The 17,456-nt window shown below is 36.7% G+C and overlaps 1 protein-coding gene across 5 annotated transcripts in view; it reads left to right on the forward strand.

The window, feature by feature from the left end:
* The window catches only part of ZFYVE16 (zinc finger FYVE-type containing 16), a 74,813-nt gene extending 62,891 nt beyond the window's left edge, over positions 1 to 11,922 (forward strand). For 4 of the 5 annotated variants that reach the window (XM_003261526.3, XM_003261527.3, XM_030800712.1 and 1 more), the window contains 4 exons: positions 5,275 to 5,437; positions 6,272 to 6,377; positions 7,211 to 7,378; positions 9,775 to 11,922. In XM_003261526.3, coding sequence (XP_003261574.2) covers positions 5,275 to 5,437; positions 6,272 to 6,377; positions 7,211 to 7,378; positions 9,775 to 9,933 — 596 coding nt within the window. In that variant the 3' untranslated portion in view covers positions 9,934 to 11,922. The remainder of the gene's footprint in view (positions 1 to 5,274; positions 5,438 to 6,271; positions 6,378 to 7,210; positions 7,379 to 9,774) is intronic. The other variant, XM_030800725.1, reaches the window with a different exon arrangement.
* Positions 11,923 to 17,456: the final 5,534 nt, after the last annotated feature.

Raw genomic sequence — 17,456 nt, forward strand, 5'->3', positions numbered from 1 at the left:
TCAGTTCAATAATTAGACAGCTAATAAGCTAACTCAGCAGAGACTTTAGTGACTACATATGTATGACAAAGAATGCAGAGTTTACAGAATTAGTTCAAAAAAGCCACATAACAACAAACAGCAACAAAAACAAACTCTGTGGAGAAGACAAAATCTGATTTCCAGAGTTGCCTCATTAATTATTTAAAATGTCTCATTTTCAACATAAAATTGCCAGACATGCAAAGAAACAGGAAAATATGGTCTATACGTGAAGGGAAAAGCAAGTAACAGGAACTGTCCCTAAGGAAACAAAGACATTACACTTACAAGACAAAGGGTATAAATCAATTATTTAAAATATGTTCAGAGAACTAAAGGAAACTATGTCTAAAGAACCAAAGGAAAGCATGAGAATGATGTCTAACCAAACAGAATATCAGTGAAGCAATAGAAATGATAAAATTATAAGAAAAAATATATATAAATTCTGGAGTTCAAAATTACAACAATTAAAATGAAAACTTCATGATGGCGTTCACCTGTACCCCAAGCTACTCAGGAGGTTGATGGCACCCATATGCTTTATTCTTCTTTTCAGTAGTGCTGTGGCCAGTGTAAGTCCTTTGGTTTTTTCATATTAGTTTTAGGATCAACTTGTCAGGTTTACAAAAGGTCCATGGGAATTTTTATCTGGGGTTGCATTCAATCATTAGCTTAATTTTGAGAAAATTGGCACATTTTCCATTTTCAGTGTTCCTATTCATATAGTAGACCCTCACTTATTTTAAATCTACAGTTATGTGTTGCTTAGTGATGGGGATACATTCTGAGAAATGTTTCATTAGGCAATCTTGTCATTGTGCAAACTTCATAGAGTGCACTTACACAAACCTAAATAGATAGCCTAGTGCATACCTAGGCTATATGGTATAGCCAGTTGCTCCTAGTCTGTAAACCTGTACGGCATGTTACTGTTCTGAATACAGTAGACAGTTATAATATGATGGCATTTGTGTATCTAAACACAGAAAAGGCACAGTAAAAAATACTGTATTATAATCTTATGGGACTACTGTTGTATATGTGATCCCTCATTGACTGAAATGTTGTTTTGTGTTACGTGACTTTATGATTTTTGGTTTAGGCCTCGTATATATTTTCTTGATTTATTCCTTTACCTTACAGATTTTATTGCCGATGTAAATGGTATCTTATTAAATTATAATTGTAATCTGTTTCTGGTAAGAAATACATTTATCTCTGCATTTTTAAACTTACATCCAGCTACATTATATACTCTTATTTATAATAATTTATCTGTAGATTCTTTTAGACTTTTCTGTGTAGCTGAAATAGTGTAATTTTGCTTTTTTCTTTGCAATTCGTATGCTTTTTATTTATTTATTTTGGTTACTGGCTGGGACTCCTAATATAATAGAAGCAATAATCATAAGCATACCCATCTGGATCCATGTTTATCAATTAATACCTTTTAAGAAGTGAACTTTTATGATTTATTTTTATGTGCCGTATCTGTCATTCTGATAGTGGAATTTGAGATATCCAAATATTTTTCTTCTTATTTCTTTTCTTTCTCTTTTTTTTTTTTGAGACTCATTCTCACCCAGGGTCTCATTCTCACCCAGGCGGGAGTGCAGTGGCATGATCATGGCTCACTGCAGCCTCAACCTCCAAGGCTCAGGCAGTCCTCCCATCTCAGCCTCCTGAGTAGCTAGGACTACAGGCACATACCACCACACCTAGCTATTTTTTTGTTGTTGTTGTTTTGTAGAGACAAGGTCTCACTATGTTGCCCAGGCTGGGGCTTGAACTTCTGGGCTCAAGCGATCCTCCTGCCTCAGCCTCTGAGTAGTTGGGACTACAAGCACATGCCACCATGCTTGGCTAATTAAAAAAAAAAAATTTGTAAAGATGAGGTCTTTCTATGTTGCCCAGGCTGGTCTCAATCTTCTGGACTCAAGTGATCCTCCCTCCTCAGCCTCCCCAAAGTACTGGGATTACATGTATGAGCCACTGTTCCTGGCATCAGTCTGTTTTTAAGATACCATCTTCATCTTCAGTTTTTATCAGCTTAACTATGTGTGCCTAGATCCCAGTCTCTCTTCTTCTAGGACTCTGTCACTGTATGTGTGTGTGTGAGTGTGTGTGTGTGTACACAAATATATGTGCGTGTGTGTGTTAGATTGTTTTGTGTCACCCCATAGATTCTTGATGCTCTGCTCATTTTTTCTTCAATGTTTTTTCTTTGTGTTCTTCAGATTGGATACTTTTCACTGATTTTTCTTTATGTTCTCCAATTATTTTTTTTTGCCATCTTTAATCTACTATTAAGTCTCTCCTTTGGGGTTTCAGTTTTAGTTAGACTGTACTTTTCTGTTCCAGAATTTCTTTTTCTTTTTCCAGTTTGTATTTCTCTCAAGATTTATTATATGTTTATTTAGCCCATATTTGCTTTTTATTCTTTGAATGCCTTTCCTTTAGGTCTTTGAATATACATACATATATACACATATATGTGTGTGTGTATGTACACATATATGTGTGTGTGTATACATACATATAGATATGTATATATATATATATATATATATATATTTTTTTTTTTTTTTTTTTTTTTTTTTTTGAGACAGAGTCTCACTCTTTCACCCAGGCTGCAGTGCAGTGGTGCGATCTTGGCTCACTGGAAGCTCCACTTCTTGGGTTCACGCCATTCTCCTGCCTCAGCCTCCCGAGTAGCTGGGACTACAGGCACCTACCACCACACCCGGCTAATTTTTTGTATTTTTAATAGAGACAGGGTTTCACCATGTTAGCCAGGATGGTCTTGATCTCTTGACCTCATTATCCTCCCACCTCGGCCTCCCAAAGTGCTGGGATTACAGGCATGAGCCACCGCACCCAGCCTATCTTTGAATATATTTATTATAGCTGTTTTGAAATTTTTATATGCTTAATTGGCCATCTTGAAGTTGGCTTCAGTTGCCGAAGGGGTCACATTTTCTCATTTCTGTCTAGTAATTTCTATTATTTTTTTTGAGACAGGATCTCACTCTGTTGCCCAGGCTGGAGTGCAGTGGTACAGTCATAGCTCACGGCAGCCTTGAACTCCTGGGCTAAGTGATCCTCCTGTATCAGCCTCCTGAGTAGGTGGGACTGCAGGTGCACACCACCACACCTGGCTAATTTTTAAACTTTTTGTAGAGATGAGGTTTCACTGTATTGTCCAGGCTGGTCTTGAACTCCTGGCCTTAAGACATCCTCCCTCCTTGTCGTCCCTAAGCACTGGGATTACAGTTGTGAGCCACCACACCTGGCCTGTCTAGTAATTTTTGGTTGTGTATTTGTCATTGTTATATGTAGGGAGACCCCCTGAAACTATTGCTATGGAATAAAAGATGAAATACTCCTGATTATTGTAAATACAAAGTTGTATGCAGGATTGTGTAAAGACAATGCCAGGTTGGACTGCCAGAATGAGCCAACAGCGCTTGATGTGCTTCCCCCTGCAGAGAGCCTATGAATGGACATGCAGTTAGGGAGGTTTCACATCAGCAATATTCCTGTCCCAGAAAAGCAGATGTTCATAGCTCTGGGAATGGAATGCGACCCTTGTGGAGAGCCTATAAACGGACGCATTGGGGGGTGCCTGTCCATATGGATAAGATAGGGCTATAAACGGCCTCATCTTGCCATGGCTCTTCTAGGCCTCTTTAGGGTTAAGGCATACTCCCTTCTGAGAATTTCTGGTCTAACCGGTTGTCTAGCTTCATGTCCTGTTTCCGTGGATTGTTTATAACCAGCTTTTGCTGCAACTGTTACTGCTGATTAATATCTTGCTAATCATAAGTTATGGAAAGACTGTGTTTCTGTTTTAAGGCTCTGTTAGAAATTACCGATGCACACACTATATTGTAAATTCTTATCTCTATGTACTGTACTTCTGCATACAGATGTTATGTTAAAGAATTACTTCATCCCCATGTGACCATCTCACCTCATAATCAAATGACCCTAAATCCCTCACTAAGCTACCCCTGCCCTCACTAAACTTAGTAATAAATGCTGGTATATCCAGTGCATTGTTGGCACCATGGGACCAGAAGGCGATGACCCCCCTGGACCCAGCTTTCACTATCTTCTGTGTGTCTGTTATTTCTCAACCTGCTGATCTGCCTGGGAACAAAGGGAGAGCCCCGTTGCATAGCGGGCTGCTGGCCAGATCCTGCAATAGTTATATGCTTTAGAAACTTTAGATTCTAAGTACATTTTGCTGAAGAAGGTTTGTTTATGTTTTAGTAGGCAGTTTCATGGTTGATCACCTTGACATTGTGTAGACTTGATTTTTCACTTTCTTAAGATGGATTTGTAGAAATCCTAAGGTGTTTACCGGTCCCCACTAATTTGACAGTACTCAGTCTTCAAATCTATTTTGCCTATAGATTTTGTAAGGGCTTCGTTTTGGCTTTTCTACAATGCTTGCTAATGAGGTGTTAATAAAGTCACTTCACTTTGGTTGGTCCACATGACCAAATTCCCTAACATTATTTGACTTCTATTATCTCTGTTCTGTTCCCCATGCTGTAACACTATGCTATGTTTAAGCCTCATCTAGTCTCACTCTGTTATTGTGTCCCCAGTTCTAGTCCAAAGACTTCAAAGTCTTCCATGCAGTTTTCTAGTGCCCCCATCTTAAGTGTCCTCACTGCAGATTTTAGGCTTCACCAAACTCTTTTTCTCTTGAGTTCTCAGCCAATAGGGCTATTGTAGACTTAGTGGGTCACCTTGAAGAAATTATCCCCAGGCAGAGAGCTCAGGGCAGAGAGTAAGGGCTCTCTGCCTGGGAATAATTTCCTCATGGTGACCCACTAAGCTTACCTGAGTTCTCTGCCTGGAGATAACCGTGGGCTTAACCTCTTCAGTTTCCCTCTAGGGATCTCAGTATTGCACTGCCTATTGTCCAGAACCTAAAAACAGTTATCTCATATATTTTGTCTAGTCTTAGGGTTGGTTGTCATAACAGGGCTATCTGGTACCAGTTATTTCATCATAGCCAGAAGCAGAAATTCTCATCTTTGTTTTAACCTTAAAAAAAAATTCTTAACTTTGCAAAATACTTGTCTTATTTCCTAGTGGCAAACAACCAGTAAGATGATTAGCAAATGATTTAAAACTTGTATCTTACACAGAACATATTTTGATAGCAAATTTTATGGCTTAGATATACACATTGGTATTTGGCAAAAGAAATGTGAAACTTAGTCTCATTTCTAGATGGCTTAATGGTACAAATAACTCCAGAGACCATGAATGGCTTGCGGCTAGCTTTACAAGAACAGAAAGACTTTAAAATTACATGTGGGAAAGTTGATGCAGTAGACCTGAGAGAATACGTGGATATCTGCTGGGTAGATGCTGAAGAAAAAGGAAACAAAGGGTAGGAATTTTTTAATTCTAAAATATAATTGATTTGAAGGAAAGTACAGGATTAAAACATCCTATTAATAAAATTAAATATTTTATGAACCAATATATACTTATACCATCAATTTAAATGCCTTTACTCAAATTAGTGAATGCAATCTGTTTTTCAAACATGTACCTAACTAGCCTCATAAGTGGTGGTGTGGTTTTTGGGCCAGGATGGTGCATTTGAGAGGGCTTGATGATGAAACATCTGTTGTGTAGCAGTGTGGGCTTGATGCCAGGGCTGAGAAAGGCAAGACACTTTTTCTTTCAGATGGTACCTATTTTTGTCACATAAGTAAAAGATCCCCTTTGGATGATATATACTGTATTATTTTGATTCACTATAAATACAAACAACTGGATTTAATAATATTTACATTAGAGGCCTTACAGATTATTACTGCCACTCCTTCCTCTCTTCAGTTACCCATTTTCTTTCTTTTTTTTGAGATTGGCTAAGGGGTCTGGAGCAAAGAGGGAAAAAGAGGGCTGAAGGATTCCAAAATAGAGTTTTTGAATTCATGAGGCAGCTTTTCTATTAGACGATCTAAGGTATTTTAAACTTCAGGTCTGAATTGGGCATATGAAAAAGGAGATTCAATTTATTGATGAACAAAATAGATTACTACACAATCAAGAAATCTTGGTAAATGAATGTGAACTACAGATTTAGTTATTTTGTATATAATTGACATATCTTCTTTTATATTTTTTCCCTCATTCCATTTGTTCAAATCTAATAATTCATTTCAAAAAACACATTGGTGCTAATAATTCTATTGTATTATGTTTTATTTCATAGTGTTATCAGTTCAGTGGATGGAATATCATTACAAGGATTTCCAAGTGAAAAAATAAAACTGGAAGCAGATTTTGAAACCGATGAGAAGATTGTAAAGTGTACCGAGGTAACTAAGAAAGAAGGTCCCTTTACATGCTGTTTCAATATGATTTTTGTTCTTTGGAGATTGTGCATACTCAATCTCTAAATATTTATGCATAGCTTATTATACTTTTTATGCTACACTTTGAGACATAACACATTTCCACCCCAGACTTTTATACACCAGAACTGGATTTCTATAGGGTTAGTTCAGGCTATCAAATGGTAGTACTACCTGCCAGCTGTGTTGGCAGCATTGCCATCTTTGTACCTGTAATATGTTACTTGACCATATTTTCATTTTCCTCAGATTTTATGAAAAATAAGATATTTTGTCATTAATTTATAATCAGCATTCACATATGAAAGTTATTTTTTCATGTTTTAGTTTTTTTAAATTAGAAGATATGAAACTATAGACTCCCAAGTCCTTAGTCTATCTCCTTATTCCCCCTTATACTTATTTCTTATGCATTCTTTGTGATTTTATTACATGTACAAAATAGAACCTATGGAGAATGTAGACACAATGGAACATCATTTGTTTTATCCTAACTTCATATAGATGTTCTTTACAGGATAGACTCATACTGATTTAACAAGGCTTTCCTTGCTACAGATTAACTTTAGGCAAAAATTGCTGAGACATTTCCATATTTACCATAACTTTTGGTTTTATGTTTCTACTTATAGTACAGATCAAGCTATCGATACAGAATTCTCACAGCATTAGCTATGAAAAGTACCATGCTTTTCATGGTACTTTACATTGGAATTTAATTAAACTTGAAAGCAGCAATTGTTGCATTTTAAAGTTACTTTTAATCATGACTTGTTTCCTAATTAAATACATTTCAGGTGTTTTACTTTCTAAAGGACCAGGATTTATCTATTTTATCAACTTGTTATCAGTTTGCAAAAGAAATAGCCATGGCTTGTAGTGCTGCGCTGTGCCCTCACCTGAAAACTCTAAAGAGTAATGGGATGAATAAAATTGGACTCAGAGTCTCCATTGACACTGATATGGTGAGGCGTGTTTTTGTGATGTATTTTTGAAATGAATGTATTGCATATTAAAATAATCAAGTTTTTCTTCAACCTTTTATTTTGGGATGAAAGGCAACGAAAATTTGTTGAGCATCAAATGTGTGCTACACACTTCACATATGTTATCTGTATTAGTCTCCACAACAGGGGTCAGCAAACTGTTTTTGTAAAAGGACAGACAGTAACTATTTTGGACACTGTAGGCAGTATGGTTTCTTTCACAACTACTCAACACTACTATTATATTGGGAAAGCAGCCATTCACAGTATGTAAACAAATAAGTGTGGCTATGTTCCAGTGAAATTTTGTTTACCCAGTGGGGCCAAGTTTGGCCTGCAGGCCATAGTTTGCTGAACCCTTCTCCATGACTACTCTGCCTTATAGGTAGGTTTTTAAATTTACTTATTCTGACTAGATTCTATATGTACATGATATAAAATCTTAAAAGTCTAAAAGTGTATATATAACAGGACCACCTCACTGAATATTTGCAGAGAGCAGCATTCACAATGTATTCTGTGTAACTGGTGGACTCTGGAGATAATAACTCCAGACTACAATGTAAATGGTTCCCAGTAGTGTTGTATAAGGCAACAGCCTTGGAAATATCTTTCCTACTGTTGACATCCAACCCATCAGTTCACCTCCATACTTTTGTTGATCCTCCCTCTCCGGCCAAGCAATCAGTGTTACTCATTTCTTATGTATTCTTTGTGATTTTATGTATCTACAAGCAAATAAGTGTGTGTCCTCCTTTTTCATCTCCCCTCTTTTACACATTTTTTACCTTGCGTCTTTAATATATCTTAAAGATATTAATACTAGCAGACATTCTTTTTTAACAGCGGCATAGTAGTTGATTATATAAATGTACCGTAATTTAACTAGTTATTCGTGCATATTTGATATATGTTGATAGACATTCAGGTTGTCCACAATATTTTGCTTTTACATAAGCGTTAAGTATATCTGTAAGAAAAATTCTGAGTAGAATTGCCAGGCCTGAGTGTATACTCAATAGATATTACCGTATTATCCCAAATAGAGGTTATATCAATTTATATTTATTTCTTCCAGCAATTTGTGAGAGCTCTTTCCCCCACATCCTTTTTTTGAGACAGAGTCTCACTCTGCCACCCAGGCTGGAGTGCAGTGGCACGATTTTGGCTCACTGCAGCCTCTGCCCCCTGGGTTCAAGCAATTCTCCTTCCTCAGCCTCCCGAGTAGCTGGGACTACAGGCATGTGCCACCACACCTTGCTAATATTTGTATTTTTAGCAGACACGGGGTTTCACCATGTTGGCTGGACCGGTCTTGAACTCTTTACCTCACGTGATCTGTGGCCTCCCAAAGTGCTGGGATTATAGGTGTGAACCACCGCACCTGGCCTCCCCCACATCCTTATCAAAGAAGTATATGATCAAACTTTTGAACTTGGACAATTTGATAGGTGAAAAATAATACATTATTATCAATATTATTATTACTTTTTAAATAGATGGGGTTTCACTATGTTTCCCAGGCTGGTCTTGAACTCCTGGGCTCAAGCAATTCTCCTGCCTTGGCCTCCCAAAGTATTGAGATTATAGGCCTGAGCCACCACTCCTGGCCCCAGTATTATTTTAATTTGTATTTCTCTTAACAAGGAGTGATGATCATCTTGCATATAAAAACAATTTGTTTTTCTTTGAACTGAAAGTTCTCTTTCTGACATCCAAGTAACTCTTTCCAACATCCAATATAGATTTTCAAATCCGAGACTTCGTTAGAATGGTTAAGCTAAACATGGGTGAGTTCATATGGTGAAGGTTTGCTTTTCTCCAGCCAGGATATATTTGACTCATAGTTCTTACTGGAAAAGGGGTTTTGTTTTTATCTCACTATTAAAAGCCCTCTTTTCAAGGAAGCACCCGCTATTTGTTACTTGAGTAAGCACTGTAAATTTTTTTTAGCCAAATGTATTAAAATGTAATTTGCACCAATGTTAGAGTCTAATATTAATATTATTACAATAACAAATTTGAAATATTTTAAGTAGATTTTTTTAATACCATGGGGTTTTTAATTTAAGTAATGTTGGCAGTTATTCAAAGCCTCATCCCTCTAATTTGTTTATGTGTTCATTTAGAGGAAACGTAAAGTATGACATAGTGGCAATTTTATCTTTATGATATATGGGGAGGAACAATCATAATTTATGTAGTAGACACATAAAAGATACAGGAGAATGTAGAATTTTTTAATAAATATATCATATTTTATTTAACATGCTTGAACTGATATTTTAAAATATTTCACTTATTTTATATTCACAGTCTGAGCTAAACAAGATTGCTCATTTTCTTATCAAGATGTTTTTGTTTTTTTTTTCCAGGTTGAATTTCAGGCAGGATCTGAAGGCCAACTTCTGCCTCAGCATTATCTAAATGATCTTGATAGTGCTCTGATACCTGTGATCCATGGTGGGACCTCCAACTCTAGTTTACCATTAGAAATAGAATTAGTGTTTTTCATTATAGAGCATCTTTTTTAGTGAAAGAATGTGCCATATTACATATTGCAACCTAATTTGTTAAAACTAACTCCAGCACTAAAGCTGAAATGCCACAAACACTAAAAGTATAAATATGTCTGATTTTTGAAACACATAAGCTTTGCTCTTTAGGCAGGAATGATCTTTTCAAATCATTAGCACAATATTTAAATATCTAAAAATTTAAGAGATCCATACCTTCTGAAGCTTTACACTTAATTTAAGTACTAAAAAGACAAGGATTTCTTTTAAGAAATTTGTAGCATTTACTGTGTTATTTAAATGCTAAGCCAAAGTATCTGCACTTAGGTATACCTCTTTATGCCAATAATGATTTTAATGAAGGCTCTTTTCAGATGTAACCTTATGAAGGAAATATCTGCTTTATGTATATGCCAGTTAGAATACTGGTTTCTAAAGTCTGTCAAATTGTATTTCAGTGGCACAAAAACCAGTTTCGAGGTCTTAGACTTATAATTCTTTGAATAAAACTGATAACTTATTTGTATAATTGGAGTGGAGACCTACCTCCATAATTAGATAAACTCTTTTTGGATTAAAATCAGAATTTTGCCTTTTTTCTTCTCAAATTATTACATATGTATGTATTATATATCCATATATATAGTTTTTCCTGATTAAATGGATATTAAAATAATTGCGGGTGCTTCAGGACTTTTTGCTTCTATATTTAAGTACATTGTTTTTATAGCAAGAACATATTCTGAATGTGTTTTATAAATCTTTAATAATTTATATATAGGTAATATTTTTGTATCACAATGCATTATTTTTTTCCTCCTTTCCTTCCAAAGTATACCACTGTATTTACCACTTCTAAGAGTGACTGACGACAGGCCAGATGACCTTTGAAGTAGTCATTATGTAGCAATAAATGAAGCCTGAAACAGGTTTTTTTACTTCCACTTTAATCCTTAGAAATTTCTTGGCAACTTGGCATATTTTCATTGACACCAATGTATAAGTATAAATTTAAATGAACTAATTACTTTTGCATATTTTAAATTCTTTATATGGTAGTTATTTTTTATAACAGGATATTAACATAAGTTAAATCCTATGTATTTGAAATTGTTACAGAGCTTTCCTCTTTACTTCAAACAGCAAAAAAGTGGGGGGCATATTGTAGTCATGTCATTTAAGTTATGTAAAAAGTTTAATCATTATTTTGATGCTTTAAACATTCTCATGTATAATATATGTTTTTGTATCAAAAACACTCATATATTTCAAGAAAAAGAAATTATGTTAAATAGCCCTGTTTTAAGAAAAATATTTATGAAGCATCTCAACTTGAAGATCAAGTCAAAGTTATAACTCAGGATCTGAGGTCTCAAGCTAGGAGAGACCGAGAATTTTAATCAGTTTGGGCATATAGTTTGGACTGAATCACATCTGTAGTACTAGCCAAAGACAATTTGGAGGAGAATATCAGGCTTCTGGAAGTAGCTACTTCCTGAACAATGTAAAGTGTTGCAGATACTCAATAAAATGGCAACCTGTTATAATTTGTGAAATTTATTGAAATGGTGTAAGGTGAAAACAATTGCATATCAAACCCAATTTATGTTTTCTTAATATAGTGTGTGTATTCTGCCGTGTAAGTAATTGCACAGTCTTAAAATGACCAAATGGTAAAGGGCTGTTCCATGATGGGATAGCTTTGGATTTGTTTTCATAAAATCTCTACATTCAATAAAAATTGGAATTATGTGCCTGAAGTTTGGAGGCACATTTTGAAGTATTCTTTGTAGATATATAGTATGTTTCTTAATGTGTTTGTTACTTATTTGGTCATTGGTACTTAATTTGAAATTTTAATTTTTTAAGAGTGAAGAAATAGAATGGTTCTTTGTACTCAGTCTGCAATGATCTATTTTTGGCTTATGTCTTTTAATACTACTCTCTTTCTCTGAATTTTGAAATATGAAGTAAAATCTAGCCCGTTTGTTTTATGCAGCTATTCAACAAACTTTGTGTGTTTGTATACTTGCTACATGCAGAGCACTTTACCAGGTTTCTGAGCAAAAATTTCTAAAAATGATTAATTGTTCTGACAGAATTAGGCATAGTTCTTTATCAGCATTTATGGATTCCATGCCACAAGTAGCACGTGCTTAAGTGCAGAGCATGCCAAGAGAAAGAGGATTTGGCCGTGTAGGAACAAAGGTTCAATTGTGGGAAACTACTTGTTTCTGAAAATTGCATACTAGGATATTTACATCATGTTCCTGTTGAAAACAATTCCTGATTAAAATACAAGAATAATCTTAAAACATCAAAGAGATTTTTCAGACAATAAGGAATGCCAAGTCCAAAAGTAAAGAGAATAAGAGAAGTGAGCATGGACCCTTACTCTGACAACCTTATGAGTGAGGGGGACAGAAATTAAAGTTCAGGGTCCATATAAGGTGATGAACCTAACAGACCCTCCACACAATAGGCTGAGACCCCCACATAGTTTCACCTTTAGGATGATAATGAATCAGAGGTGGAAGAACCAATGTAAAAGAACACGCAAGTTTAGAATTGCCCCAGTGATCTAAAGAATCTTAAGCATTGAACTTCCTTTAAGGTGTTCCCACACTAGTAATGCCTCCAGGTGACAGAGAAAATAAAATGTAAATACTTTCCATGGAAAAGTAATTTCATTGTAGGCCTCAAATTACTTTTGAAATATGTCTAGTAACACAGAGTAAAAAACAAGTAGCCATATAAGGAAACTAGCTTCCAGAGGCAAGAATTACTTGAAGCAATGAAAACAAACTCACAGATGTAGGTATTAGATTTGTTTTCTTTGTTTAAGGAAATAAAGTCAGGTGTGTGAATGTACTTGCAGGAAATGGGAAACTATATGATAAAAAGTTGTAGAGCTAATCTGGAAAACAACTGAATATAAACATTGCAAGAATGTACATAAAAACTGCACTTTACAACTCAGTAAATAGATGTAATAGAATGCAGCCAATCAGGGGTAGTTTATAAACTGGAAGATAACTCAGGAGAAACTATTCACAGTGCACCATGGGAGAAACAGCTGGAAAAAAACAGAAGACCTGTAGAGAATACAGTGAAAAATTCTAACGTGCTTCATTAGCTGTGAGAGGAGAGGCAAGAATAGGACAGAGCAAATACTTAGATAGAATGCAGAATTTTAAAAACTGATGAAAGACATGACCCCACACGTTCCAGAAGCCAGACAAATCCCAAACAGAATAAACTAGAAAATCCACACATAGACACATAACAAGGCCAGGTGCAGTGGCTCACACCTGTAATCCAGCACTTTGGGAGGCCAAGGCAGGAGAATCTCTTGAGCTCAGGTTGAGACCAGAGTGAGCAACACAGGGAGACACTGTCTCTACAAAATTAAAACAATTTTGCCAGGTGTGGTGGCTCATACTTGTGGTCCCAGCTTCATGGGGGCTGAGGTGGGAGGATCACTTGAGCCCAGGAGGTTGAGGCTCCAGTGAGCTGTGATCGTGCAACAGAGCAAAACCTTGTCTCAAAAAAAGGGAAAAAGAAAAAAGACATTTAACAGGAAAACTGGAAGTGCTAGCTGACAGAGAGAAAAAGAGTCCAAGGAACAATTTGCTCTTTCTAGTCAGAGGACCAGAAAGGAGGTTGGAGGCTATGGGACAAAAGCCTTTTTAATTTAATTGCAGTATTCTAAGAGAGCCTCAGGAAAGATGCAGTAAGACCCACCGCCCCACCAGTAGAACCATGGGTAATGACTTGGAACCTTCTGGACTTTTCCTTGCTCTACATCAATCCCGCAGCAGTAAAGAGGTATCACTCTTCTCTTCCCCCTGGTGCGCTAGTGGCAGACATTGCAGGGCAGAATACTGGCAATGGGGAGGCTAAAGCCCTGACTTTCTAGCCAAAAACCAAGAATGGGGTTCTAGAAACCAGAGTATAGGTAGGATCACAAATAGGAGGGAACTGAAGAAAAGGAACCCTTAAATCTGTCAATAAAATCCTGGGATCATCTCCCAAGCTGTGTATGTGTGAAACTAACCAGAAGCAGCTGAGCAAAGGTTCTGAATGCTGAATTACAGTGTAGGCCACTGTCCAAGTTTCAGATTGGCCACTAGATGGTGCACAATTGGGGCAAAGAACAGCTTAACAAAGGCAGTGAAAACTAACACTGGAACCACAGCCACCAAAAAAAGTGGCCAGGATGTGTGCTCTGAAACTTGACTGGATTGATGGGCTGCTAAAACAAAACAAAACAAAAACATTCTTATGAAGATTTAAACAGGATAGAGAATATCATAATATTCCAAATATATCCCAGAAACAATCCAAAATTATTTGACAAAGAACTAATGAAACCTAAGCAACTCTCTAGGGAAAAGACAATGAACAAGAGCCAACTCTAAGGTTCCCTAAATGTCAGAATTATCAGAAAAAGACTTAAAAGTAGTTATTTTATTTTATTTATTTATTTTTCAGACAGTCTCTATCACCCAGGCCGGAGTGCAGTGGTACAGTCTTGGCTCACTGCAACCTCCATCCCCAGGGTGCAAGTGATTCTCCTGCCTCAGCCTCCTGAGTAGCTGTGACTACAGGTGTGTACCACCATGCCCAGATAATTTTTTGTATTTTTAATAGAGACAGAGTTTCACCATGTTAGCCAGGCTGGTCTCAACCTCCTGACCTCAAGTGATCTGCCTGCCTGGGCCTCCCAAAGTGCTGGGATTACAGGCATGAGCCAGCACACATGGCCGTTAAACTAGTTATTTTAATCATGCTACACAAAGTAAAGAAGACATTTCTCCAAAGGAAATATATAAAGGTAAACACTGTTGAAATAAATGGAAAGTTAAAAGTCTCAGCATAGAAGCTATAAAAAGAAACAAGTGGAAATTGTAGAACTGAAAATACAATAATAAAATTTACTGGAAGGTTGCAACAACAGAATGAAGATGACTGAGGGAAGAGTCAGTAAATTTGAAGATATATGAGCAAAAATTATCTAGTCTGAATGACAGAGAAAAAAGTGAAAAAAATGAGAAGACCTTTGGGGATCTGTGGGACAATATGAAACTCTAATATTCATGTCTTAGGAGTCCAAAAAGAACAATTGGAAGAAAAAAATATCTGAAGAAATAATAGCTGAAAACTTCCAAACATTTGGCAAAAAACAAATATTCACATATATTTACATAGCATTCTATTTAAAGCTGGTCTACCGGCACAGCAAATCCCAAAAAGGAAAACCACACCCAGGCACATCATAATCAAAGTGAGGAAACCACGTGTAAAGAAAATACTTTGAAAGCAACTGGAAGAAAACAACACTTTGTATATAGGAGAACCAAAGATTTCAGTGATGGCAGATTTCTCATCAGAAACCATGGAGCAACATTTATAAAGTCCTTTAAAAAAACAACAAAACTGTCAACACAGAATCCTTTATCCAGCAAATATATTCTTTAGGAGAGAAAATGAAATAAAGACATTTTCTTTTTTTTCTTTTTTCTTTACTTTTTTTTTTTTTTTAATGAGATGGAGTCTCACTCTGTTGCCCAGGCTTGAGTGCAGTGGTGCGATCTCAGCTCACTGCAACCTCCGCCTCCCAGTTCAAGCAGTTCTCCTGTCTGAGCCTCCTGAGGAGTAGCTGGGATTACAGGTGCGTGGTACCACACCCGGCTAATTTTTTTGTATTTGTAGTAGAGACGAGTTTCACCATGTAGGTCAGGATGGTCTCGAACTCCTGACCTCAGGTGATCTGCCTGCTTCAGCCTCCCAAAGTGCTGGGATTAGAGGCATGAGCCACCACACCTGGCCGAAATAAAGACATTGTCAGAAGAAGGAAAGCTAAAATAATTCATTGCTAGTAGTCCTCCTTTAACAGAAATGCTAAAGGAAGTTCATGGGGAAGGAAAATGACTGCAAAGAAGGAAGAGCAACCGAAATGGCAAATCTCTGGATAAACCAAATAGACTTATATGTTTGTTAAAATACATGTAACTGCTGAAATAAAAAAATTATAACATCATCCGATGGGATTTTCAATGCATATAGAGGTAATACAGATGAAAACAGCATCCTAACCAAGGGGACAGTGAAAGAACCTATATGGTAAGGTTTCTAAATTTCACTTAAAGTGGTAAAACATTATAAGTAGGTTACAAAAAGTTTGGTATGTAATGATCATCTCTAGAGCAACCATTTTAAAAAACTATGCAAGGAGATATGTTTAAAGAGCCAACATATAAAGTGGAATTTGGAAAAATAATTCAAAATAAAGCCAGCAAGGAAAACAAGTGTAAAAGAAATAAGGGACCAACAAGAAAAATTAATGATAAAATGGTAGATCTAAATCCAGCTGTATCAAAAATTACAGTAGGCCAGGTGTGGTGGCTAATGCCCATAATCCCAACACTTTAGGAGGCTGAAGCAGGAAGATCACTTGAGGCCAGGAGTTCAAGATCAGACTGGGCAATGTAGTGAGGCCCTGTATCTACATAAAATTTAAAATAAAAGAATTAGCCAACCATGGTAGTGCATGCCTATAGTCCTGGCTACTCAGGAGGCTAAGGTGGGAGGATCATTTGAGCCCAGTAGTTTGAGGCTGCAGTGAGCTGTGATCATACTGCTGTACTCCAGCCTGGGCCACTAAGCAAGACTCTGTCTCTAAAAATAAAAATAAATAACAATTACATTAAATGTAAATGGTCTAAATATGGCAATTAAAACACATAGATTGGATTTTTTTTTTTTTAATTGAGTCTCATTTATTCTGTCACCTAGGCTGGAGTGCAGTGGCACAATCCCGGCTCACTGCAACCTCCACCTCCCAGGTTCAAGTGATTCTCCTTCCTCAGCCTCCTGAGTAGCTGGGATTACAGGAATGTCCACGCCTGGCTAATTTTTTCTTTGTTTTTATTAGAGATGGGGTTTCACCATTTTGCCCAGGATGGTCTTGAACTCATGTCCTCAACTGATCTGCCTGTCTTGGCCTCCCAAAGGACTGGAATTACAGGCATGAGCCGCCGTGCCTGGCCAGATGGATTTTTTTTAAACCTAACTTATATGCTATCTATACAAGCCACTTATGATACAATGGTACATGCAGGTTAAAAAGTACAAGGATGGAAAAAGATATTCCGTGCAAACACTAAAAAGAAGAAAAGGGGACAAAGCTGGAGTGGTTATTTTGCTATCAGACAAACTTCAGAACAAGGAATGTTACCCTGTAACTCACTTTTAAATTTATTTATTTATTTATTTATGAGACAGGGTCTCATTGTATTGCCCAGGCCTAGAGTGCAGTGATTATTCACAGGCACAGTCATGGCACACTACAGCCTTGAATTTATGCTCTTAACCCATCCTCGTGCCTCAGCCTCCTGGGTAGCTGAGCCTATAAGTGCGTGCCACTGCACCCAGTTCCCCTGTGATTATTGCATTTCATAGACTAGATACCAAGTTCAGAGAGAGAGTAATCTGTCCAAAGTCACACAGCTAGAAACTAAATTGGAATTTATGGGAAA

Source organism: Nomascus leucogenys, chromosome 2 (assembly GCF_006542625.1).
Source record: "Nomascus leucogenys isolate Asia chromosome 2, Asia_NLE_v1, whole genome shotgun sequence".
In the NCBI taxonomy this organism is placed as follows: domain Eukaryota; kingdom Metazoa; phylum Chordata; class Mammalia; order Primates; family Hylobatidae; genus Nomascus; species Nomascus leucogenys.